General features: G+C 34.8%; 1 protein-coding gene across 1 annotated transcript; it reads right to left on the reverse strand.

Moving 5' to 3' along the window:
- Positions 1 to 5,176: 5,176 nt before the first annotated feature.
- RIOK2 (RIO kinase 2) lies at positions 5,177 to 27,522 on the reverse strand. The gene is made up of 10 exons (XM_037801411.1): positions 27,457 to 27,522; positions 23,561 to 23,699; positions 22,666 to 22,782; positions 20,409 to 20,584; positions 16,741 to 16,829; positions 13,965 to 14,156; positions 11,698 to 11,790; positions 10,357 to 10,878; positions 8,715 to 8,811; positions 5,177 to 5,469 (listed from the first exon to the last, which is right to left on the reverse strand). Exons 1-10 carry the CDS (start codon positions 27,520 to 27,522, stop codon positions 5,305 to 5,307), a joined length of 1,656 nt encoding a protein of 551 aa, XP_037657339.1. The 3' UTR covers positions 5,177 to 5,304.
- Between the last annotated feature and the right edge of the window lie 456 nt (positions 27,523 to 27,978).

Below are 27,978 nucleotides of genomic sequence, written 5' to 3' on the forward strand. Positions count from 1 at the left end.
GAACTGTAAATTTGTAACCTAATAAATTCCCTTTCTAAAAGCCAATCAATTTCTGGTATTTTGCATAATGGCAGCTTTAGCAAACTGGAACAGTCTCCAAGAGAAGTAAAACTGATTTTTCAGGAAATACTTTGTTGATCAATGATATCAATGAACAAGCTTTGCTTGTCAGTGAGTTAACACTTTTAGGATAAACTCACTTATTTAAAGGTGGAATAATTTGGATGTTCAAACAAGACTGGTGATAACAATAATAGAAACTCCAAGCCTTTGGGTCATTATGTATGTGTTCTGTGAAAACTGAACTGATTAACTTAACTGTGGCTGGCTGATTTTCAGCATAATATATATTTTGAAAGGAATAGTTTTTAAAAATTTTGGTTTGTTTGGGGGATGGATTTTGCCAGTGGCATCTACAACAGCATATTTCTTTCATAAAAGTTTAATCTAATTATTGGTTCCTTTCCCACCTTTCTCACAGATGAGTGTGTGTATACTAACATTCCCTGCTCCAGGACAGGAATTTATTTTGTTGGATGTTCAGGAAGAACATGATGTGGCTATAAAGTGGTCAGATAGATACTAAAATAGGTATCTGAACTCCAGCTGAGACTTTGAGGCCACCTCCCACCCCCAAATGAAAAGAGATGAGGTGTTCTATCAGGGCCATGCAGGGATATGGGACATACCCAACTTAGATGGGCTAATTGGAGCTGTTTTTTCTTTAGATAAAGTCAAGTTTCTGAGGTGCAAGTGCTACAGGATGTTCAAATCTTTGCAACAAGAAAGCCAGTAATTTCATGCCTCCATAGAGTTTTTGATGAAGCTTCCTGTAAGGACTGCATCATCAGTATATTGTTAATTCAATTCAGGCTACACTTAAGGACATGCTTACATTAAGGTAAAAGCCTAGTGCCCATCCATTTTACACTGTAAACTATGATTTCCACTTCACTTCCTATGCAGATGTTAACAGAGCGTTGCACTTAGCATGCATTTGCTGACACAGAAGAAACATTATTTCTTTCCAAAATTTGTTTAAAGAAGAAAGAATAGGAAACTGCATAGAAAGGGGGCCTCTTTTTCCATAAATTGAAAACTGGAGAAAGACCAAGTTAGAGGATAATATATTCTTCTGATCCTTTCAGGCTACCTCAGTAGCCTTGAGATCAAGGATAAAGAATATTCCCCTAGGACTGCACACCCCCTGCCAATACACCATGAAAAACCAAGAATTTTCCACTGGGGGCTCCTGTCTATTAAGATGGGGTTTATTGGGCATGTGACAAAAAGATGAAAAGGCTTACTATGAAAAAAAGCTTTGTTTTCTATAAAGGGAGGAGGACATGCCCCAGACAGGACTCGACTCCTACTCATGAGGACTGTCTCCCCTCCCACTTCCACAGCACTGGTAAGACAAGTCAAAGTTCATAGACCTTAGTGACCTTGTAAAAGACATTCCTGGACTGAATACAAACTCTAAACCTTTTGAGTCTGCTGGTTTCACTACCATTCATCTTTTCCGTACCCATCAGTCCCACCTTTGCCTCTCAATTTCTATTTTATCTTTTGTTTTGTTTCCTCTTACTCCCTCCCAACCATATTCACCATGTGACTTTGGGCAAGTACTTTTACATCTCAACATGTCTTCTCATCTCTAAAATAAAAGCACGGTAACAGAGGATCTCTAAAAAATACCTATAACTCTAGTATAGTACAATAATAGGATTCTATTCCAAATCAATCTTAATGCTTAGGCTACTTCTGGATTTTTATCCATTGTTTAACACAGACAAATTTCCCTCAGTTCCTGTCCCCATTTTTAAAATCAAATCAGTGCACTCCTCAAAACCTACAGTTGCTTTTTAATATTCCATCAAGTGGAACTTTTTAAAAAATGTCAAAATCATCTTTAATTTGCTCTTTTCCTTACCAATACCCTTTTCCCAACTAAAACATAGCAAACACACTACATTTCTTTCTTTCTTCCGACTTTTTTGCATTATTTCCCCTTTGGAAGCTCTTTTTTTTCATCTACCTTTTTAACCAAATCCCCCTGCCCCTAAAACATCTCACCTAATCACTTCGGCCTCTCACTCTCAACTATCACTGGAATTTCCTCAGCACTAATCAGTGGTACCAGGATCTTACTCAGAATCCATTTTATATTGTTACATAGTTGCTATATTTATTCTTCTCTCCAAATACAGCATTGGCTTTCAGCCAGCAAAAATCTCATCTTAAAAATCTGTGTACTCCCTCTCCTGCTACCACTTTACATAACACCAAACACTTGGAAAACACATATGTATTTATTCCTAATCTAGGCCAACAGATAGGTTATAGTATACAGGTTTTTTTTGATTCACTTATTTTAGGAAGTTATTTTTTCATTTATAAAAAAAGTAAGCATGTAAGATTGTGATAAATGTCCTAAATAATATATTTTAATTTATTCATATTATGGGTTAAGACTCCCTGAGAACAGAAGAAACTCAACCCCTCCATCCTTTGGAAGTGGCTGATGTACCCGGAAAGCAGCATCAGGCAGAGTTCTTTAATTAGGCAGCTAGGCATTTTGTCAGAAAATTACTAAGTGCTTGGCAAAAAGAGTAATTATCTCGAGTTGCACTAACTGCCAGTTAGTACTCTTTAAACATCTTTATGGTTCTGGAGAAAGCTCAAAGACAGCCAGCTGTGCCAAAGGACAGACTAAAGTCTACCTCTACCACAGGTCAGCAAAATACAAATAGCATATCTTGTAGGAAAAGCTTATTTAATAGGAACAGCAAATAGACTATCCAAGAAGTCATCTGTGAGTCTTAATAAAAGCAAAAGATCAAAGGACCACAGTTGACATATCACTGGCTTTGAAAACAGGAAAGATGGTTAGCCTCTGGAACCTTCCTTTTGGTAACCTAAGTTATTTTAGCCACATTTCCTGAATTATATGGTATGTACCAGGCACCATGCTAAGCTTTTTACAGGTGCTATTTTATTAAATATTCAGAAACCCCCGAGACTACTATTGAACATCCTCATTTTACAAATCAGAAAAGTGAGGTTAGATAAAACAATGAAAACAAAAACAAAAACAAAAAAAAAATAAAGTAAAAGGAGAGGTTAGAGAGGCCATAGGACATGGCTGAGGTTTGGGAAGTGATAGATCCATGGTTTAAATTTAGTTCTTTCAGACTCAGCAAAGTCTGTCTTGTTAACAATCACAAGAAACAGGTTTACATTAGTAAACAGATTTTTTTTGGGGGGGTGCTAATTATTCACAATATTAGGATATTTTCATATTTGTGAGTTACAGCTTGCATGATAATTTCCTGATAGCTATAGAGCCAAAAAAATCTTTTAAAAATAATGTTGTGATTGAATCCTAGTTTCCAAACTACCAAAACCACACCCTAGAAAAATTAAACTCCTTACAAGATAATTTATTAAATCTTCAGTACCTAGCATTAACCTTTGCCCAAATGAGGTTAGGTCCCCATTTCTATGATTTGAATAATGTTTAGGTACATGCATTTGAATTACTTTTCCTGTCACCCACATAAAATTTTAAGGCAAGAACCATGTTTCTAAGTTTCTCAAATGAGCTTTTTAGGTATTGGGTACTCAGAAAGTCAACTGAATAAAAACCGAGTAGGATGAAGTCATACTAGCTTCATTCCCAATTTGCTTTCAACACTCTGAATGTAAGAAAATGTATTGCAAAATAAACGTTCTATGGTTCTATTGTTTTCAATGTTATTTTGTTATAAAAATGCTTCAAAGTACAGAGATTATAAAACATGAATACCTGAATTTAAAGACATATCTAAAATTCAAAGCAGGGCTATGTAAACACTTCCAATATTGGTATAAGTTTAATACAGATCATAATCATAGGTACAGGTAATGTCAGGACAGCCTCTAGTGACTGTGAGGTGACACTGCCATCTAGTGGCCATTTTTTTGCTGCAGGTTATTGCCCTTTTTTGGCCTAATGGGTGATGAGGCCAAAGAGACATTGGCAGGTGCAAGTACTTAAACACCCATGTACATTTCTCATTGGATTATGAAGTCATAGAGGGAGGGACCATGTCTTACATATTTTCTCTCTTTCCTGAACCCAGCAGGTATTTGTTAATGTTGAAATGAGAACATGTTCTGGACCCACTGAACTAAGAATATGAGAAAGGATATCACCCTCCCCATGCCCCTACTTCTTCTATTTCTGTTCAAAAGTTTGCACAAAATCTGGCAACTGTAAAAATCGTGGTGGGACTATCTTCAATTTCTGTTCCCAGGCCCACATTACCAATGTAAGTGGCAGAATATCATGTATTGCTGGCTCATCTTTACTACTACAGACTTAAAAAAAAAAAAAAAAGGGGGCAGTGAATTCTTCTAGTGGTTAAATAAAATGCAACCAAGTTGTCAGCAAAATTTCAGAAAGATAAACATGTTAATAGCTACATTTTATTGAATACTTACACTGTGCAAGGCATTGTTCTGTTTTACCTGCATTGTCTCATTTAATTCTCAAAACAACCCTACAAAGTAGTTATATACAAGCATACGTCAAAGATATTGTGGGTTTGGTTCCAGACCATCACAATAAAGCAAATATTGCAGTAAAGTGAGTCATACAATTTTTTTGGTTTCTTAGTCCATATATGTTTACACTATACTGTAGTCTAGTAAGTGTACAGTAGCATTACGTCTAAACAAATCCAATGTATATATTCTAAAATGTCACAGAGACATGAAGCAACAAAGGCTGTTGGAAAAATGGTGCTGATAGACTTGCTCAATGCAGGGTTGCTACAAACCTTCAATTTGTAAAAAACGCAGTATCTGCAAAGTGCAATAAAGTGAGGTATGCTTGTATCCAATTTTAACAGTGAGAAAACCAAGGCAGAGAAAGAGAGATATAAATTACTTTCCTATGGTTGTTTCCAATAGGAAGTGGAAAACCAGGCAATCTGTTTTTATTAGATACAAAAAAACAAAACAAAACAAAAATAGTGATAAATACCCCAATATCTCCAATATAATAAAAATTATTTTGAAAAATGATTTAAACCGGTTTATCAAAATTATTCAAATTAATCTGAAAAAATGGATTGCTTTTGCAGAATTACCATAATTATTCTTTGGAAGACACGCACTGAATGAGTCAAAATTATAGATGAAAGAGAATTTATTTATCTACTTATACACCCACCTTAGTCCAAAAAAGATTAAAGGTGGCATAAAAAAGGGATCATAGTAAGTTTTTTCAAATATATTATATCTAAGATCTTAAATATATTAGTCTCCCCAAAAGCTAGCTGCTTCCAAGCTTGATTTAATATTTTGCATGTTCTCCCTCCGTTGTTTGGTAAATATATTTGCTTCTCCTTTCTGCAATCGACGTCTGACAGCTGCCTTTTGCTGTTTTGTCAACTGACGTTTCACCTTCTGTTTCACCAGTTCCTGGAAAAATGTCTTAAATTAGTATCACTGATAACAGATCACTTTGATAAGGAGCAGATATTCAGTAAAATGAAGATTTACATTGCTAATATCTTTCAAATTTTGTATGTATAGAGCATGAATTTAAAAAATTCCAAATCCTGGGAGTACTTTATGAACCAGCAAGAAAATAAACTCCAAACTAATTTTTATAAAGTAGGAGGAACTAAATTCCTAATAGAAATGGACTATATAGTAAGCAGTAGTGTATAGACATATTTAAAAAAAAAAAAAAAATCATCACAGTGCCACCTAGTGTCCATTATGAAAACTTGAAAAAAATAATTAGATGAAAATTGCTTGTTCCTCGGCTTTCTGGTTAAAATTGGCATGGTTTTGTAGTGTGAAATTATTTTTGAAAGCAATCACTATTGGTTAAAATATATACAAGAATACTCTCAAAACTTCAGGTGTGGAAATGACTGATGATAGCAGTTACCCATAGAATAGTCTTCATATAATTTTTGGAAGATATAAAATGCTTTCCCTCAGTGAATAATTATAAATTCAAATTACTTATTAGTCAAGACACAGGCTGTGCATGTCATGTGACTTAAAAGATGAAAAAGAAATTTGAATACTGAGTTCACAATAACATTTTCTTTCTCTGCAGCAGTACAGCCTGTTATTTAATTGTATAACTTTACATCATCCAAGTTATCTCCTAAAAGAGAAGATAAACACTCCAAGGGCAGAAGCAATGATCTTAATATTCCCTACCACATGCTGGACATGAAGAAGTATTTACTATAAATCTTCCAAGTTAAAAGATTAAAGAATAATAGATTTGAGAGATGAAAAGGGGCTAGAAGAACCAGTTTGCCTACTGTGCTGTTTCTTGGGTTGTATATGCCTAATGTAAAGCTGTGGATAAGATATGTTAAATGCAGACTTTGGATTATTTTATACTTAATGTTAGACTGTATTCAGTTAACAGGCTTAACAAATTATCCCTCTGTTTTAGTCTAATGATTCTCAATGGGGGGAGGGGTATGAGAAAAGAGGGAAACAGAGCAGAAGAATCAGAACAAGTTCCCAGAGCCTGATAAAACACCCAGGAAGGCCCAAGACTTAGAAGGACCTGGTATCCCAGAAATTTCAGGGCTGCAAACAGCAGGATTGGATGAAAGTTTAAAAATGGGACCCATTCCCTACTCCAGGAAGGTGGGCAACTATTATCACTGCCTCCCCACCCCAGCAGACCAGAATCAAGAATCAAAACAGTATCTTTCTAAATACAACACTGGTAGAAGACAATAGAGCAATGTCTTCAGAATTCTGCAGGAAATTATTTCCAAACCACAACTCTCATACTTAAAAAATTCCCAATCAAGTGTGAGACTAGAATAACGTCATTTTTAGTAACAAAGGACCCCCTCAAAATTCTCTCAGAAAACTACTGGGATCTGTGCCATGAAACAAATAAATAAACTAGCTAGGACAATGAGATGGAACTAGGAAAGGAGAATCCCAAACACAGGAGATGGAAAGTCCCAGGAAGACAACAGCAGAGTGTGTACCAGGTTTAAACTGGAGGAGTACAGACAGAAAACTCCAGAATGTTTCCAAGAAAAAAATCAGTATCTTTTCTAAATATTCTGCTTGAATTTTCCCTTAGTTCTTCACCGAGACTATAATCATATCCAGCAGTTGAAGAAAATAAGGAGATAATGGACTAACATACATGCATCTCACCCCAGATCTAGAAAAATTTACAAATCCTACAAGGTTACTTTTCTTTATGTTTAAAAAAATGGGACAGAAATGCCACTTAGCATCTATTTTTTTAAAATGGGGAAATAGGCAATAAACTACTTGTGTGTTATTTTAGAGAGTATTTTGGAAATACTCAATTTTTATTGAAGCAAAAAGTGCTTTGACTAGGTGGTGGCTGCATATTTATTACACAGCACTATACCTTACCGTTCAGTTATAATTTAATCCTATTGCATATTAGCAAGAACAGGATACACAAATGGCAACTTTGTCAAAAAATAGGGAACAATAAAAGCATTTTAAGGAGGAAAACAGATCTTACAATTATAATTCCAAAGAACATAGAGAAACTCTTTTGCCTTTGTATAGATAGCAAAACCATAAGGATCAAATTAATGGAGTTAACAAAATAAAGCTTGCTTTCTCCTGATCTTTTAACAAAATGAAACGTGAACTCAAGAAAAATAATGTGACAAAAAGAAAACAGACTTAAGATGATCAATTTGTTTCATATCATTAAAAAAAAAAACTTTATTCATCATGCTAGGCTCAAGAGATCATTTTTTCTTCCTTAGAAGGTAAATTTGTATTTTATAATTTGAGTCGTAAAAGTTAAAGGCTTGACCCTGCTCTAAACTTTCAGTTCATGCCACTGGCTATAAGGGAGATGTGTAAGAGTAAGATCAGAGCAGTAAAAATGCATAATGGTTAAAACAATGCAATGGAGCTTCAATCTGGCCTTTTGAAAATGTCAGTGCTGTACCTTTATATAGAGAAGAGAGCATAACTTAGAATTTAGGGAAGTAACATGAATTGATAATCTAATTTTTCTTTATATGCAATTACCAATTGTATATTACTAAAATTAGATATAAAAGGACTTGTTTTGAGTATGAGAAAGGAGGGTATATAAATCCCAGTAAGTATATAAATTATCAAAGCCAGAGTTGGGCAGGTAATCTTCAAGGGTGAGAAACTCATAATAGGCAGGTAAAATACACAAAAGGAGATTTTATTTTTTAATATAATTGTTATGTACTACTTAATGGATGTTTCATAGATTTTTTTGCTTCTGCTTTTGATAGCTCTAATTTAATTTTGTATATATCCCTTATTATCCATCCCATCACAGGAAATATATTTTAATTTATTGACAATATTTGTGAATTTGGGAATGAGAAGTTCAGGAAAAAAAGGTTATTTTCTTTTCTTTTGAATGCGCTTTCCATCTAATTGTTTTATTATTTCCTTCTTTTAACTTCTAAACTGATTTTCTTCTTTTCCTATTTTAGGTAATATTTTTATCATTAAAAACTGGCTTTAGTAGTATACCCAATATCTTAAGCAGAAGGAAAACATTTAATACACCAATTATATTTTAATTTTTGAAAAAAATTGATAAGCCAGTTGTGTTACCTTTTAAATGTTGGACAGAAAATAATTTTTTAGAACGCTCAAACAATAATATTCAAAATACTGAATGAAGTTACCGGAGGAATTGTTGAACAGCTTACAGCACTGCCTGCAGAAGTAACACTCAGAGTTCTTGTTCTATACTGAATAATATCTCTCAAATTTTCTTCATCTCTAAAATTAAAAAAAAAATGATCTAATTAATGTTTTTAAAATGTTAATTGTGCTTGATTAAATTATATTATCTTCAATGACAGTAAAACTTAAAAGACAAAATACCTCAGAAAGATCATTATATTTAAAAATTTCTGTGAAGTTAAAAGTAAAATCTCCCACAATTCAGACCAATATATTAATAATTTTCATTTTTCAGTATTCTGAAAACTATCAAAATTTAAAAATAGAATGTTTCAGCTCTCAAAATTTATCACTTCCCATAATTCATGTGTGTGTTTTCCACTTATCCTCTCCTCTGCTTTCACTGAACTACACAAATCTTCCTCTCATAATCTAAATCTTTGAGACATTTTCTTCCCACCTTCCCAAACAAGAGCAGGGTGCAACAAGAACAGAGATAGGACTCTACAGTCTGCCCAGCTAAGACAGAAAAACTGCAACCATGGAAACTGTCTAACTTGGTTTTTCAAATTGCCCAAAGTTTTAACATATACAATGTATAAGAAACTCAGACAATATTAATTCTTAAGTCAGATTTTTCAGCAGCATCTTCTATTTTATGTCTACTTTGAATAATAAAAATTTTGCCCAGCCTGTGTTCAGAGTGAGAAAAAATTACTATTTCCATCCTGTGCTTAGAAGACTATTTAACTGGACAACTACCACCCCTGAATTTTTCCTCTTAAGCTTCAGCTTTAATTTTACATGTTTATTATTCAAATGGTAGTTGCTCTGCAACTCAAAAATACAGAGCTATATGAAAAGGGGAGACAATTCTCCTGTTTCTCTTCATAACAAAAGTATAAACATAAAGGCAACCCTAGGATATAAGCAAGTAAAGCAAATATATATTGGGAAATGTCTAATAAATATATTGCTGCTCTAATTTAAAATGTTGTGTTTCTATTTTGAAGTAAATTAAACCATATTTCATTAAACCATAGTTGTTTGGTTCTGGATAAGCTATCTCAAATCTAAAAATTAAATTTTAGATTTTTTGCTAATCAAAGTTGAGCCAAATTCATTAATATTTGCAAGAAAAACACAATTCTTAAAAGAAAACAACATAGTGCCATTATATAATTTTAACTATACATGAACAGATATGGAAAGAAGGTTTGAAGCAGAAGAGAAAATTCGTATTAAGTAGCTATACGTACAACATATTTACTACACGTTTATTGGCCAATATATATAAATCAAATATACATTAGATGTGTAATTACAAAAACAGATGAACAAATCATCCATCTAAAACCTTGTCAATTTATCAAGAGAGCTATATTAATTCTTTGAAAGTCATCCATTTATATTTTGAGGCAGAACTGCTTAAAATTTAATCAACAGGTTGCCAAGAATCAGTACAATTGTACAGGAGGAGAATTTGAGTTTTAAAACAAAAAACGTTATTTTGCTTTAATTTAATACAATGGTGGCAGAATACAACACTGTCACAGCATTTGGAGAAATACTCATTTATCAGAACCAAGGACAGTATTGGTCTCAAGATTAAAGTAAAAATCAGTCAGTGGAAATCTATACCTGAAAGGCCTGAATTCTTTGTTTAATGATGACAAGGCAATCAGATGAGGGCATTCATCTTCATACTCCTCAGAGCCAGTGTAGATTCTTCCTTGATCTGTCTGACCATCTTCCTTAGTGACACTTTCAGTTCTGTTTTGCTCCTCAGAAAATTCAGTTTCAGAACTGTTTTCAACAACGTGCCCTTTTATTTCTTCTAAAGGTTGATTGAATTCGGTCATTTCAAAATTGTGTCTATCAGCATTCTCTGATAGATCGTCTTCCTTTATTTGTTCAAGGTCTCCAGATGACCTGTAGCAGCAGCCATCTGATTCACCTAGAGAGCTTTGTTCACTTTCAGTTTCTGACCTACAAACCTTTGCTTTTCCTGACATTTCTTCATCAGAAAATGAGAATTCAGATCCTTCTTCAGTTTCAACATTTTTATCATCTGGACCTACTGGATGAAGCAGTTCATCATCTGCCTGCATTTCCTTTGTGTAACCACTGGCTGAGACCTCTACATCAAGAGAATTTGTCCTCCTAGTTGGAAAAAAAAAAAAAAAAGAAAAAAAAATCAAGCATTGAAAGACTGAAAAAATTCATGGATAAATATTTTAACTATTACTCTGATAAACTATGATTCTAAAGAGCTTAATAGTTTATATAATTTAAAGATTTTTCTTTGCCTAAAATATATAAATTACTTAAGTATACAAATGTAAGGATATATGTTGGCTGTCATTATATAATAATAATAATAAATAAGTCTGTGAAAAGCAACAGATATCAATAAGAAAGGTTATAGAAACTTCAGTTGACATTTATTGACTTAATAAATTAATTCAACTTTCAAAGGGAGGGAGCTAAAGTTTTTATTCCTTTAACTTATGTAAATTATCCCAAATCAGAAAACAGTATGTTAATTGTGTATAATTAAGAAAACTAGACTTTGAGAATATAGATGACTATATTCCACCAATCAATTAATGTTAGCTCCAGTTCTGAATAAAGGAAAAAGACAAATTATTATATAATAAACATTTGGTTTGATTCCTTACAAGTTGATCAAACACCCAAAATTGAATAAAAATTGAATAAAAGTTCTCAAAATTATAAGAAACTAGATATCCACCTTTTCAAAATTCAAGAACAGTGCCTTAATGGACCAAATGCAGGTATTTCCTAGTTTAAGTTTCATTTATGTACTAGACAGCAATGATACTCAACAATGATTAAAATGCATCAAAGGTCATTATTTGGAATTTCTTATAGTTGAAAATGTTAACTTTTACAACTAAATAAATCAGATATTTAAAGAGTCCTATCAGTTTTAAGCAATAAGCAATGCAGAGTACAAACCTGATATCACTAAACGTTGGATAAAGTTCACTTTCATAGCTGAAACGTTTCATGAAGAAATCTCTAATGCATTTAACATCTCTGTCAAAATACCTGCAAAAGCAAGAATCATTTTTGATACAGTTTCTGTTGCTCATCTTTTCCCACACTGGTGAAAGACAATACCTTTACTATTTGTTTTGATGCTATTACTCCTTACATGAAGAGAAAAAAAGCTATCAAGGAAAACAAAAAAAATATCCTATGCCAGTGTGTTTGAAAAACTAAAATCAGAGGAAATCACAAGGAACACAGGCTGCAAAAGTCATACAGCAGCTAAGGTTCCGGGTTTCCCATGAACAGATGTACTAAGGGAAGATGAGGTGAATGTGAATTCTAGGAAAGAAGACTGTGGGCTTGCAGTTTTGGGGCAGGTTTCCATGTATCCTCTTTATCCCCCACCTACCTGGCTATTCTTTCCATCTGTAATACCGCTAGTACTCCTAGCCAACTGGGAAAGCTGAAAATATAATAGATTAATGACTAAGGAAATAGATTAGTGGCTAGGAAAAGTTTGGGGACTACTGACTTATGTTTATGTATTTCTATTGTCTGTTAGTTATGCAATGACATCCATAGTGATAAATAATGATGAAGCTTATAAATAATGATCCAAATGTTAATCCTGACTAAGAGTAGACGGATCTATGAAAATCAGGTTGCTTTTTAGGTCACCATGAAGTGGGAAGAACGGATTCAATTCTCTGAAAGATTCCTGGATAAGGAGAATTTAGGACAGGGTGACATGGAATTGACTATCTCTTTGAGTTTTAACTAAATTATTATTTTAGTCTTTGCTGTCAGGGCACCCTGGGAAAAATCTCTTAATATATTGTCTTTTTATATATAGTCATGTTTCCCCTACTAGACAATAACTTCTTCAAAGGCATAGATAGGTCTTATTTGTATCTGAATCTCTAGTACTTAATACAACTCCTTTGCCCCAATACTTGTCAATAAAATTTAAAATGGAATCACAATGTACTGCACAGAACAATGTAGCCTAAACTTGCAATGTCATAATATATTACTATTCCGTTTTTTTAACTCTGGTGGTTCCCATATATTCCTTTATTGTGTTACTATGTTACTCCAGATTAATAAAAATGCTGATTAGTCAGCATCCAAAGATATACTGATCACTCAAGTGCCAGACATTAACTTATTAGCACTGTTTTGTTGGAAATTGTTTTTAAAATTATTTTTAAGTGACATTTCTTTCTCTAGCATAAGTATAGATATTTTCCAATGGAAACCAGTAAGAAGTCAAGATTCACTTAAACTGATTTAAGCACAAACTCTGAAGAATGGATATACTTTACTATGTAAGTGATATCAATTCTCACTTCAAGAAAAAAGAGAACTTTCCCATATTATAACTTGGAATTGGAGAAGAAAAGACATTTACCCTTAATTCGATTACACAAAATCACATTATGGAATACAAGCAAATAAAGGAAAAGGTCATATTTCACAACTTGGCTAGTTTAAGTGGTTAAGTAACGTAAAGAATATGATTTTGCCCTGTTTCAAGGATAAGATTTTATGTGAATCATTTTCTAATAATAAAAATGAAAGCCAAAACTGGCATGAGAGATAACATCACTGGTCTGGCAACTAAGTCCATCCAAACCTTGACTTTCATTAAGGTCATCAAGATTATCAAATACAGCTTGTTGAAGTGCTTCTGGAGGCAACCATGGGACACAGAGGAAAGGGGAAAGGCAGAGAGAATGGAGTTCCAAGCTTCCTCTCCTGTGCCCCTACTTTTTCCAAGCAGATTTTCATCTGTTTTACAAATTGACTTCTATCTAGAAGTTTGTTTGAACAAAGGGTTCCATGGCTAAGAAAGTCTGACTTTTCAAAGTCTGTTGAATTATAACAGAGTAATTAAAATTCTTTTTGATGCCAATCTTCAATGTGGTTTATAAAGTAGGCAATTTCTTCAGATTTCTAATACACAGCATAAGCTTATTATATAGGTTTTAAAAAGTCCATTTATTTCCATTTAAAATACTGAGGAATAAGAATGATTTGTTTAAGGGGAAAATTCTAGTTGGATATCCTTCAATTAAAAACCAAATTTTTATATACCATTAACATTAGCCTCTTCAAAAAAGCTATTAGACCCATAATATTACAAAACTGGAAATCTATGAATAATTAGAAAATGATTCTTACACACATAAACACACTCATATCCAGAATTAAATAATTTCAGCACATACCATTCAGCATTGGGATGAGAGGTTGAAACCATCTGTGGAAAATCAATCATGGTGATGTGGTCATCTTTATCCAAAATGAGATTGAATTCATTGAAATCTCCATGAATTAACCCATGATTTGCAAGTTTGACAATTAATTCCATAGCTTCATCATAAACTAATGCAGGATCTTCAACATGGTGTATTTGACATCTAAAAGTATTTTAAATATGAAAATAGGTTATTTGAATCTATGATTTTAAAGAAAGCAAACATGTATGTATGTGTGTGTGCATAACATAATACAAAAAATTGCAGAAAAGTATAAAGAAAACAAAAAGTTCCAGTTATTCTAGCATCCAGAGAGGAAAAGTCCAAAAATGATGCTTAAAAATATAGCAAGAGAAAAAAATATTATGATTGTTTAAAAATGAGGCAAAACTGACTGTAGACTTTGGATGGGCTATATGGTATGGAAACATATCTGAATAAAATTGCATTAAAAAGATTATTTTTATTTTTAATACTTTTTTTGGAGTAATGAAAATGTTCAAAAATTGATTGTGGTGATGAATGCACAATTATATGATGATACTGTGAACAAATGACTATACACTTTGGATGACTGTATGGTATGTGAGACTATATCTCAATAAAATTGTGGGGAGAAAAAAAAAGCAGCAAAGACTGGGATCATCAACACAGCTGTCTCAAAAACTTTTTGGAAGGAAACACAGCATATATAAATACATACCTGGAACCAATGTCCTGCCCACCCTCCCACCATCGTTATCAACAATTCACATACTGAAATTCCACTATAGGATAATGCATCAGATACTATATGAAACTTATTATGTAAATACTTGAGTTCATCTACATGAATTTCCTTGCTTGTAATTCACTCAAAAATAAAACAATAAGCTATAGAAAATGAAGTGTGTATTATTTAGGTCAAAGAAGTTTTAAATTTCCTAAAAAGAGTTACCAAAATAAAGAACATCTGCTTTGAGTCTCCAATACAAACTTATATGATCATATATGCAATAAACCATTTGTGATCCTTTAGTCAAATCCTTCACTGGGGCACCACCTACCATCTCCTCTTACCCATCCAAGAACATTGCTCCAGCAACCATTTTCATTCCCTCTCTTCCCAGCAGTTTTCTCTTCATTCCTATCAGCATACAGATGTGATATATCTCCTTTTTTTGATCTTCTGCACAGCAAAACTCCTGTACATATGCTTTGGCCAATCTTTTTCTAATGAACCCATTTCAAATAGACTTTCATCCATTTCACTCCAATGAAACACCTCTTATCAAGGCTAACCAAAGACTTCCATGTTGCTAAATCCAATGGTCAATTCTAGGTCTTCATCATATTTGATCTGTGAGTTTGACCTCTTCTCCCTCCTTGAAACACTTTCTTCACTTGATTCCTGGGACCATACCCCTCTGGTTTTCATCCTTCCTTACTTATCATTCATTTTAGTCTTTTTTGCAGTTCTTCATCTTCTTGATTTCTAAATTTTGTAGTTCCTCAAAGATCAATCCTAGGGCCTTTATCTTCTCTTGTTGAAAGTCACTCTTGTTGACCTCATCCACGCTCATGGCTTTAAATACCATACCACACATACATTGAATTCAATCTCTCCCAAACTGAGGCATCTCAAACTTAACAAGTCCAAAATGAAACCTTTAATTCTGCCCCACTCTCCAACTCCAAACTGCTCCTCCTGTAGTCTTTCCCATTTTTGTAAATGATTACTTTATCACTCTAATTAATTATTCAGGCCAAAAACATTGGTATCATCCTTGACTCACCCCTACCCTCATATCTATATCCAATCCCCCAAAATAATTTTGGCTTGACCTGTAAAATATATCCAGAACTGGACCATTTTTCATTACTTTCATGGCTATCACTCTACATGAGCCACCATTATCTGTTGCCTGACTATTACAATAATGTCCTAACTTGTTTTCCTAATGCTGTGCTAGTCTCCCTTTAGTCTGTTCTCAAAACAGCAGCCAGAGTGATTCTGTTAAAATGTTATTCAGATCATAACTCCCCTCTCCTCAAAATCCTCCAATGGCCTCCCTTCTCAATCAAAACCGAAAAGCCCCCACAATGGGCTACAAATCCTAAATGATCTGGTCACCAGTTGCCTCTCCAATCTTACCACTTAAAACTCCCCATCTTACTCATTTAGCTCCAGCCACACTGGCTTGCTTCTACTTCAGGGCTTATGTACTTGCCATTCCCTCCTCCTGGAATGTTCTTTCAGATATCTGCATCATTTCCTTCCTCATTTATTTCAGGGCTCTGCTCAAAAATTACCTCATCAGTGAGAATTTCCCCGCCACTCTACGTGAATTAGCAGCCTCCTCTTCAATACTTCCTTCCCCTGCTTTATTTTTATCCATAGCACTTACTGTCATCTGACATATCAAGTATTTCCTTGTTTAGTTATTTATTGCATATTTCCTTTCATCAGAATCTAAGCTCCATGAGGGCAGGGACTCCTTCTTCTTCATTGCCAAATCTAAAACAGGGCTTTGCATCTAAGACTCTTAATAAGTATCTGTTGAATAAATGAATGAATGAATCACAGAGATTATAAAATCAAAACTGTCAGAATGAAACTGAATTTTCTATTTGCTTTTAGCCTATTCCTTTAAATCAATTTCTAACCTCCCAGGAGTACTATTCCACTGAATTTTAAAATTTTAACTTTTACAAACTGAACATTTATTTGTTGGGATCCATGATTTTAAGAATAACAAATACTTACAGAGGATAGCCATTTATGAGTTCCATGACCACTGCATGGCGATTGTAATCAATTGGCTTTGGAACTGGAAATTTCCTCTCATACAGTGCCTAAAACACAGCAAAACAGCTGTAAGTTAATTAAGAAGTCATTTTTCAGAGAATAAAAATAAATATACCTGCTCACAACCAGAAGAAAATTACATATCACTTTTTATGGAATTACTGATTAACACATTGTTACATACGTATGGTTTATTCACTGCACAGAATAAGCTATATATATAAATAAATTTTAAACCGGTTTGCATTAATTCATTTTCGCAGAAAACATTCATTCATCAAACATTTACTGTATATTATTTACTAAGCTAGTGTTACAAAAATGAGTGTAACAAACTCTCTTTCTCAAGTTGCTTACAATCTCTTAGGATACTGCCTGTTCTAGTTTGCTAATGCTGCCAGAATGCAAAACACCAGAGATGGACTGGCTTTTATAAAAGGGGTTTTATTTGGTTACACAGTTATAGTCTTAAGGCCATAAAGTGTCCAAGGCAACACACCAGCAATCAAGTACCTTCACTGGAAGATGGCCAGTGGAGTCCGGAAAACCTCTGTTAGCTGGGAAGGCATGTGGCTGGCGTCTGCTCCAAAGTTCTGGTTTCAAAATGGCTTTCTCCCAGGATGTTCCTCTCTAGGCTGCAGTTCCTCAAAAAATGTCACTCTTAGTTGCTCTTGGGGTGTTTGTCCTCTCTTAGCTTCTCCAGAGCAAGAGTCTGCCTTCAACGGCCATCTTCAAAATGTCTCCGTAAACTGCAGTTCCTCTCTTAACTTTCTGTGCCTTCTTCAAAGTGCCCCTCTTGGCTGTACCTCCTCTTCAAAATGTCACTCACAGCTGCACCAAGTTCCTTCTGTTTGTCAGCCCATTTATATGGCTTCACTGATCTAGGCCCACCCTGAATGGGTGGGGCCATGCCTCCTTGGAAATATCTCATCAGTTATCACCTACAGTTGGGTGGGAGGCATTTCCATGCAAACAACCTAATCCAAAAGTTCCAACTTAATCTCCACTAATTTGTCTGCCCCACAAGATTGCATCAAAGAATATGGCTTTTTCTGGGGGACATAATACATTCAAACCGGCACACTGCCTCTCCTATTTTGTAAGTTTCTGCCATTTGTTAAAGTATGCTCAAAAATTTCAAACTGAAATCAATTATGATTTAGGAAACATTCTGTCTTCTGACATATTAGAAAATGAGGTATTCCAACACATTAGACATTTTAGTTTATAGAGCATTGAACTTTTTCTCCAGACCACAATGTATAATATTAATCTATTACATGACAAACATATACACTGTACTAAGTCAAATGTTTCAGATCATTCATACATCAATCTTTTCCCTCTGCTCAATTTCTTCTCATTGTTCAAAAAGTGCAGTTATTTCTTCTTTTAAAAGATCTTACATTTGTGCCTTCTGCCTTGTGGAATACTACGAACTCTAAGTAGAACCTTGCAATTTATGCCTTATTAATGGTGTGTTAGCACTTGCCACCATACTTAACCCTGTATACCAATATTAGACTAAGATGCTTATGTTGACACTCTGTTAACAACAACAAACTACAATGGCTCTATAAATATTGACTGATTTCAGTCTCAACAACTTTATGAAAATTCTCTTTAATACACTTAAGCAGTCCTGTTTCTCCTAATATTCTCTCCGATAAGCACCCTGGAGTGTGGTCAGGATAGTCACTTCAGGGTCACCCGTACATGGGGTTCTCATCCACATTCATCTCTTCACTCCCATGTGCTCCCTTGCAAAGTGCACCGTATTCTCCTTATAGTCAAATCATATCCAGTCTTCATGACTCCATTCAGTTCCTACCTACTTCATGGAACTTCTTTTGTCAATGATTTCCCCCACCGATGTTTCTCAAAATAGACTGTATTGGTTATTCCTTTAGTATTTGCCTTCTCACAAAAACACCACCTCAGTATTTAATACAGTGGTAGGCACACAGCTGATGTTCAATGCATACTTGATGATTAACAGGGTTAGTTTAAAAAAGTTGTCTATTTTACCTCTGCTTTGGACAGAAATTGAACTACTACTTCTCACTCCCTGAAGATTTGTATTTTCTTTGTTTTCAGAAAGATCTTTCTTTTCAATGCAGACAGTCTTGAACATGCCTTGGCAGCCCGACAGCATACAATATTAATGATTAGTAATATTTATCTAGCTCTCATGCTATAGCTAAATCTCAAACTATAGCTTAATTTTATCTTATTCCTTCTCTCTTTGGAAAATATCAATGGATTTAAGGAACATATTTATACATGACCAGGTTCTATTCCTGTACCTTCATAAAAATACCCTGAGAAAACACCTAATTGAGTTTTAGTAAAATGTTTTATGATCCCTACCAAGCTGCCTACTTGACTGATTGAATATCATAGGATACAAATTATTATTAAAAGATAATAAGAAGTACGTAATATGTATGGTAAAGGTATCACGTATTTATACTGCTTGAGAATCCACACTCCACACCCACTAATAATTATTAAAAACTTTAACCACATGAATTAAATAATCTACTCAAGGAACACCAAACTGAAACTCCCAAGAAACACCTGTTCATATACTGGAGCGATTTTCAATAATTCAATAAAAAAGATAAACAAATCCCGTTGGACAGAATAATAAAAACACAATGTTTTTTTTTTTTCAGTTTAATTTGGCTATTATTGAAAATGTTTAATTTTGTTATTATTAACAATATTTAATAAATCTATGCTGAACTTAATTTTGAAGGTGAAAGTTTAAAAACTAAAGATTTTTTACCATTTTTAATATACACGCAAATATTCAAATTGACATTTATTGCATTATGTGACAGAAACATATTACTCAACTTATCTGAGATGTTAATGTTTCCATGGATGGCCATCATCTGGTGTTTTCAATTACACTGAATAACAATGACTATGATACACATACACAATTGTGAGGTACCTAAGTTATTACTTATTTTGGGCTACTCTAACTTGTTAATATTGCAGATTACATTTGCCTTTATGCATTTATAATAATTAAAGCTACTGTTGGGACTTGAATCATGTCCCCCACAAAAAGCATGTTCGGCTCCTAACCCCTGGTCCCGTGGTGTGAACCCATTTGTAAATAAGACCTTTGAAAATGTTATTAAAGTGTGCCCAAACTTAATGAGGGCAGGCCTTCATCCAATAAGGTTAGAGTCTCTATAAGCAAAGGAAATTGGGCACAGAAACAGAAGCTATGGAGAGAAGACAGAAGTCAATGGAACCCAAAAGAGAAAGGGGGAACATTGCCACGTACTGGAAAAGCCAAGGAACTCAAGGATTGCCGACAGCCCCAAAAAGCCATAGTCATTTAGGGAGAAAGTGTGGTCGTACTGATGCCTGGATTTTGGACTTCTCCTGGCCTCAAAACCATGAGCAAATAAATTCTTATTCTTTAGGCAGCTGGGAAATTAAAACAACTAACTTCACACAGAAGGAAATCAACAGAAAAACAAATAATAGAAATAAATGACAAAGTTAAAAATGACTGTCTCCATGGATTGGTACTGGGGGTAGGTAGGATAATAGACTGATGCTATATTATTTGATTAAAAAATGTAAAATGATTTAAAAAATACCTTCATATAGGCGAATTCCTTCATGGCAGAGAGTCGAGATAAATAAAGCCAAGACATCTTATGTCTGTGTTTATGGTAATCACGTTTGTTTTTCAGATTTCGAAAGGAGGTTCTTCCTAGTCTGTGAAGCTTTAATGCATATTGCTTTCCCTCTTCAGTTGCAACAATGTAAATATCTGGAGACAAAATTTTCAAAGTAAGGAATACGATTGATCATTATTATATTTTTATTCCAATAAGTTGAAACAATTCTAACTTCCTTTGTCTGGATTTTATTTGTGTCAAATATTTTATCTTTCCCAATATAACTAACAATACTTAAGATTCAGCAAAACTTTGTATCTCATATATTCATTATTTTTACTTTATTTAAAATCCAAAATGATTAGCTGGTATGTAGTATTATCAATTAAAAAAGAAAGCAAGGATGCAATGTGTCAAAATCACTGCTTCCAAAGGTGCGCAATCCTGTTGTGTCAATCACCAATCATTCACTTTAGTTGGAAAACATCTAATTACTCCTTATGTTCTATGAGAGAAATGATTTAATATTTTCCTAATCAACAAATATGAAATTTTTGTTCAATTCTTCAACTACTTCAGTGAATAATACTCAGTTGTTAGAATATAATCTTATAATAAACAGAATGGAACAGACCTTCCAAAAAGCCCTCCAACTATCAAAGTAAATTGCTATCTGTAATACTGACACTTAGGATGTGTTCTAATTGTTCATGAGGAATTTTAACTATCATGTTTCTACTGAGAAACAGTCTCTCACACTGTTGGTGGGAACTTTTTGGAGGGAAATTTGGCAATTTATGTAAAAATTTTAAATGTCCATAACTTTTGCCCCAATAATTCAGAACACCTTCTGAACAAAGATGTTCACAGCATCACTACTTACAAAAAAGACTGGAAATAACTTAAATGCCCACCAACAACTAGACTGGTAAAATAAATTATGGAACATCCATACAATATTCTGCAACCATGAGAAAAACATATCTGCTAATAAGAAATATCAGAGATGCATGACATGAAAATAAAATCAACATGCAGAACGGTACATACTATTTGCTTCCACCTTTGATTAAAGATATGTGAATGCATATACACAAATATACATATGTGTATACATACACACACACTCAGTACCCTTGTATTTACAAAGATTATTTTCTAGAAGGTATGTAAGAAACTGATAAGCAGTGAGAGCAATGGGAAGTAATAACAGGAGACTGGGATTGGGGTTAGGAGTAAGATTGACTTCTATCGTACTCTCTTTTGTAGCATTTGTTGTTTTGCCTTGCAATTATTTCTTTTAAAAAAACATTATATTTTAAAATAAACTTTTATTTAATGATAACTTGGCTCTCATACTGCATACTATTGGAGTATCCGTAATAGTCAATGCATAATTTTACACTGGACATAAAAATTAACAGAATGCTTACCCCAAAGGGGTAGTTTACAATTAACACACACACACATACACTCTCACTCTCTCTCAGGTTATGCTGTATTTAGTACTCTTATATCTTAAATATACATCACAATCTGGATATAAATACAGAAAATATATAAACCGTATGAAGAAACAGCACAGCAACCTCCTTTGGAGTAGTAGTCTTACTAACAATACTTTCACTTCCAATTTTAATTTTGCTTCCTCTGATTAAATAATGTAACCAAACATGTAGGATAAAAAATTACGTATAAGAGGGCATAGCATAAAGAAAATCATTTCCTGTTCTTTAGTCTTTCCTGTCTTCCACATAGAGAATAAACAAATAATACAAGTATTTGTTCAGTGCTATTCTAGAATGCTTTTTTTCTGTGTTCTTCACATATCTATCTTTGCCTTGTTGATCAAATTGCTGTAACGGAAAAATGTGAGTGTGGTTTCAGATATGCACTTGCCTTCTAGTACTTTCTTGTGTTACATATTTTTAACTTACAAATGCACAATTCATCATATATAAAACAAGAGCAAATAAATTACTTGCCAAAGATTTCAGTTATTAGAGAAAAATTAATTTTTGTTATAACTGAATTTTCAGTGATGGGCTCATGAAAAAAATAAACCAATAACCTATTAGACTAAGAGTACTTTCATAATCTGCACTGCTTCCAACCAACTTTTCAATTTACTGTTTGGTTGGGAAAAACAGAAAAAATACAGGATGAATTTTTTTCAAGGGAAAATATAAAATAAAGCAAGGAAAATGCTTTTAATTGTATTTTTAGCACTTACCTGATTCTTTGCCAACACCCATCTGGTTTCCCACAGACTCAACTACCTGTCTAGAAGAAAGTGTTTTCAAAGCTAGGTAATCATATCCGGCATTTGTCAACCGATAGCCCTGGACAGCTAAACAAAATCAAATGAGAAAGACCATATTTAAGTTACAATGTACCAAGTCACATCAGTTCAAGAAAAAGATACATGGAAAGTCTTGGAAAAGTATACAGTCATACAAGTTTCTCATTTCTTCCTATAATTTAGTAGTGCTACTCAGAGTATGACTGATGCTAGCTGTAAATGTTGTTACTGGTCTGTGACAAGATAAGTTCAGAAACTGAAACAAAGTGTTTTAAATTCAGAGATTTTTACAATCGACTTGACCAAATTATTTCATATCTTCAACTCTGATAAAAATGAAGTTGTGTTTGTATTTTGTATATGTTTTTTGTTTCATTTTCTTTTTTTATTGCCATTTTATAGAAGATGGATCTGTGATAGGTTGAAAAAGGAAACTTGTCCTTCACCACAGATGGTTTGAGAAGTATTGCTCTGGGCCCTAATCCAATATGGTTGGAGTCCCTTGCAAAGGAAATTAGGCACAGATCTGCAGTTCCTGTGCAGATTACATTTTCCAAAGATGGCACCAACAATATCTCCAGCCTACTTGCTCTTATGCAATGAGAACTTGCTATTCCCTTGCTGGAGGTGGTCTATTTTCCACCCACTTTTATGTGAGTGGGCCCTGTGATTGCTTGGACAAATAGAACAGGGCAGAAGCATGCTGTGTTAGGTTTAGGACTAAGGCCTACCTGGTCTGGTAACCTCTACTTCCTGCCTTTTAGAACACCTGATCTGGACGAAGTCAGTCACAGGAAAATCACAAATGGTGCCTCAAAATACTTACTTTTGGTACGCTCCCAAGCTATGAGTTTATGTTTCGCTAATTCTCTTAAAACTTTATTACAGCCACCATGTTTAAGGCTGGCTATGGAAGCAATCAAACTGCAGGGAACAATTTCATGGTTCTTCATGCCCATTTCAACCTGCAGTTAAAGGAATCATTATATAATCATAATCAACACAGAGCTCTTGTCTAAAGCCGTTTAAGTTAGCTTCTTAACTTTCCTGACTATGCATGCATGTCCCCAAATAATTCTGAGACATAATTATTGTCTCCTCTGGACAAACTTTTAATAACAATTTAATATATAATCACTAAGTTCATACTGTGTCCCTACTAAAGTATATACACTTTAAGGACAGCAATTGTGAGTGCTTAACATAGTTACCGGCATGTAGTAAACACTAAAATACTTTTTGATACCTAAAAATTTAAAAATTTTAGATCTTTAAAAATTACAGATGTTTCACATATTAAGCAGGTATTTAATGAGAAAATACAGTATGTAAACACTGCAGAAAAAAAATATATAAATACTCTACCTCAGAGAATTTATCTAATTGTAGAAATAAAATGTCTACAACTAATTCTATTAGAAGGTAAGAAGAAATAAGTGCTAAAAAGGAGGTAGTTCAGGGAAGAACAGGAATACATCTAGCTAAGGGATCAATTTCAAGGAATCAGCAGCACTTGAGACTGACTTTGAGTGATGTGGACATTTAGAGAAAGTAGGCAAGGGAATATCAGGGAAAGACAAAATAGATTTGAACACTGCACATACACAAGAAAGTACACAGCACAGGCAACAGCTAGAACAGTCGTAGTTCAGATTGGATAGTATGTAGAGATCATCAAGAGGAGGTTGGAAAATACTTTTTATGAAGGTATGTGTGCTGGTCTGAATGTGTTGTGCCCCCCACAAGGGCCATGTTTGTTCTTTGGTGAAATCTTGTGGGACAGACTTGTTAGTCTTTTGATTAGGGTAGAACCTTTTGATTGAAAGTTTCCATGGAGGACTGACCCACCCAACTGTGGGTGGGGCCTTTTGACTGGATAGTTTCCATGGAGGTCTGACCCTGCCCATTCCTGGTGAGTCTTGATTGGATTGCTGGAGTCCTTTAAAGAGAGCTCACACAGAGAGCAGAGAAAACAAAATGCCCTAGAAGAACAAGCATTGATGCAGAGAAGCTGAGAGAGACATTTTGGAGAGAAGTTAAAGAGCAAATATAGACCCAGACGCTTGAAGATGCAGATAGAAAGACATTTGGAGAAGCTAAGCTCCCAGATTTTTAGAGAGAAATGCCCCAGAAGAATCAAGCAGAGAGTTGAGAGAAGCTAAGAGAGACAGAAGCCCAGAGACATTTTGGAGAAAGCCATTTTGAAACATAACCAAGAGCAAAGGACTGGCAGACGCCAGCCACTTGTCTTCCCATATGACAGAGGTGTTCCAGTGGGCTGTTCTACAGTGAAGGTATCCTCTTGTTGATGCCTTAGTTTGGACACTTTCATGGCCTTAGAACTGTAAATTTGTAACCTAATAAATCCCCTTTATAAAAGCCAATCCATTTCTGGTATTTTATAGCATAATGGCAGCTTTAGCAAACTGGAACCATATGGAAGATGAAAGAGTTTAGATTTTATACTGAAGAAAGGAGAAAACTTTTGAAGATGTTTGGGCAACGGAGATATATAAACAGAGTTGTTTTAAGGGCATTAATTTAGAGGAATATGCCAAGTGATTTAGAGAAGGCAAAAACTGGAGGTGATGTTTTGGAGAACTAAGGCAACAGCTTAGGCCAGAAGAAACAGAAGCCAGAACAGGGCAAGTGGTAGTGGTAATGGAGGGAAGAAATTAAACAGTTTTAGGAGGTAGGATGGGAGGGGCAAAGGGAATGAAGAGTCAAAGTTGGAAGTGAAGAAGTTGTTTTGAATCTGAGGTATTGAAAGGTCTTCTGAATGAATATATTATAGGAAAATTGGAAAAACAGATCTATACTCAGGAATAAAGTCATAATTAGAGGGAAAAATCATCAATTATTTGCTAGAGGTGAGAGACAATGAAGTGGATGCAATCACCAAGCAACAGATAATGGGGAAAAAAGAGGGTTGGGGGACAGAATTTTGATGGAAATTCACATTGAAAGGTAGGACAGCCAGTCAAAGAATGATTATTAATATAGAAGAATCCAGAGAAGTCAAGGAAAGAAAAGGTCAGGGAAAGGTGGCCACTGATACCCATGCTGGTAAAATTGGTCAACTGAGATTGGGATGTTATATCTAACCAATAGGTCATTCCTTTGTGAGTTTCAAAAAGAACTTAAAATACTGCAGAGCTAAAATTTTGGAAGAAAAAATTGGTATCATCTTGATGTCCCACCAAAACCTCACACTTTTAAAACTTAACTCATCTTCCATGCCCTGTTCTTCTCCACCCTCCAATACTCTTTTGATTCCCCAATTTCTGACAGAGGAATTAAGAATGAATGTGCTGAGTAAGTAGAAACGGAAGGCACCCGTCAGAGGACAGTAAATATTTAGAGAAACTCCAGTAGAAATAAACTATCTAGGAGGAGAAAGAAAAGTATCTCCCAAACTACATTCTGAGCTCGCCTTTGATACTATAATTATATATCCTTAAGTTCTGCCTTTTTGATTAATTTTAAAATCAAAACACGAAGCCTTAAACAAAAAGAATCACTGTGACTCGTATCACATAACTCCCACTATATAATTATAAAGTTTTCCTTTTCATAGGGCTTATTCCTTCCAAAAGATAAGCTTCAACAAATGGCTCCTAAATAAATTTACTGCTTTATTCTGCAAATGCCTAGGTCTATGTGTTGAGCTCTGTGCCAAAAATCTTTGAGATTTCTGTCACTCCCTTATTTATAACTATTTAGTGGCTTTTTCCACACTTAGAATACATTCCAAAATCCTTTCCAAGGCCTGGCTCTCACCTCTCCCAGTGACATCTCCCACCATTCAGCCTTTTGCTCACTCTGCTCCAGTCACACTGTCCTTTTCATTCTTCAAACATTTCCTAATTCTTCCTGCCTCAGTGCCTTTGCACTTACTGCTGCTGTTTCCTCTGCTTCCAAAACTCTTCCAAAGGACTTCACTGGGATGGCTCCTTCTTGTTACTCAGCTCCTATCATGCACTATTCATTCTTTTATTTAGCAAATATGTCCTGAATACCTATCAAATGTCAGGCACTTTCTGTTTTTTAAAGACCTCGAACACATTGGTTACAACAGTAAACACAAAATTCTTGCACTCAAGCAGCCTTCCTTCACTATCCAATCTAAAGGTGGCATCCCCCACACAGATGCACATACTTACTATTCTGTTATCCTGTTGATATCACAGTCCTTATTAGCTGGCATTATTCTGCTTATTTATTTATTAATTTACTTGATTATGATCTGTTTCCCTCCCATCCTGTTTTGTTTCCGTTGAATCCCCTAAAATTGCTACTAAAAATCCAACAAATATGTGTAGGCTGAATGAACCAGAAAAAATGCTGTATGACTGAATCTATGATGCTATCCCTACCAAGTCTCCTCAGGAGGCGTCTCAAGCCCTCCTTATCTGGTCGGAAACCCAGGGTTAGTGACCTCCTCAGGCCAAAGTGAAACGACACTGACAGCGAGAAGAGAAGTAGAAAGAAAATGTTTAGAAGAGGAGGTTTTTGCTTTTTGAGGGAAGGTAAGTTAACAAACAAGCGCGACTTTCCGGGCTTTGTAAAACTCTTTGACACTTGCGTCTTTTTCCCATTCCCAGTCTCCGCCGCGTTCCAGGGCCCAGAGCTCGCCCTCTCAGCAACCGCAAACTTCAAAGACCAGGAAGAGGACGCACCATGGGAAGGGACAAGGGAGAGAGTGAACGGCAGACATCTTACCCCTGTCAGGACTCTGAAGTCATCCCGGCTCAGGTAACGCAACTTGGCCACATTCACCTTCCCCATGACAGCCCAAAGCGGCAAGGACAAGACCAGAAAAGTCTTCCACAGGAGCCGAAGCGCGCAAAGGAAGCCAGTACACTAGCGTCTCACGTGGCTATAGCTGCCGGATGGCTGGCGCATGCGCCGTGTCTTCATACACGTCCTTGTTAATTAACAGCCGTGCCATCTCATTTGAGTAGGAAAAGAAAACTATTTGTGTCTTTTGAAGCATATAATATGGAACAAAGGAACTTTTTAGTTAAGTGATTTTTGTCATTTGACTTAGTTGGAGGACTAAATGTCCTCTGCAATGTGCCATTTTATTTTACATATCTGTCAGGACTGACTGACTAAAAAAAGCGTCCTGCCTTAGCCGACTTGTAACTTAACGGGAGAACCATCTTATCCCCAAACAGTAACTCCTACTTTAGGCAAACTGACTTTTAACAAGAGAGGGAAAAAAATAACCCTAGAGAGGTT

Source organism: Choloepus didactylus, chromosome 13, assembly GCF_015220235.1.
Source record: "Choloepus didactylus isolate mChoDid1 chromosome 13, mChoDid1.pri, whole genome shotgun sequence".
Classification (NCBI taxonomy): domain Eukaryota; kingdom Metazoa; phylum Chordata; class Mammalia; order Pilosa; family Megalonychidae; genus Choloepus; species Choloepus didactylus.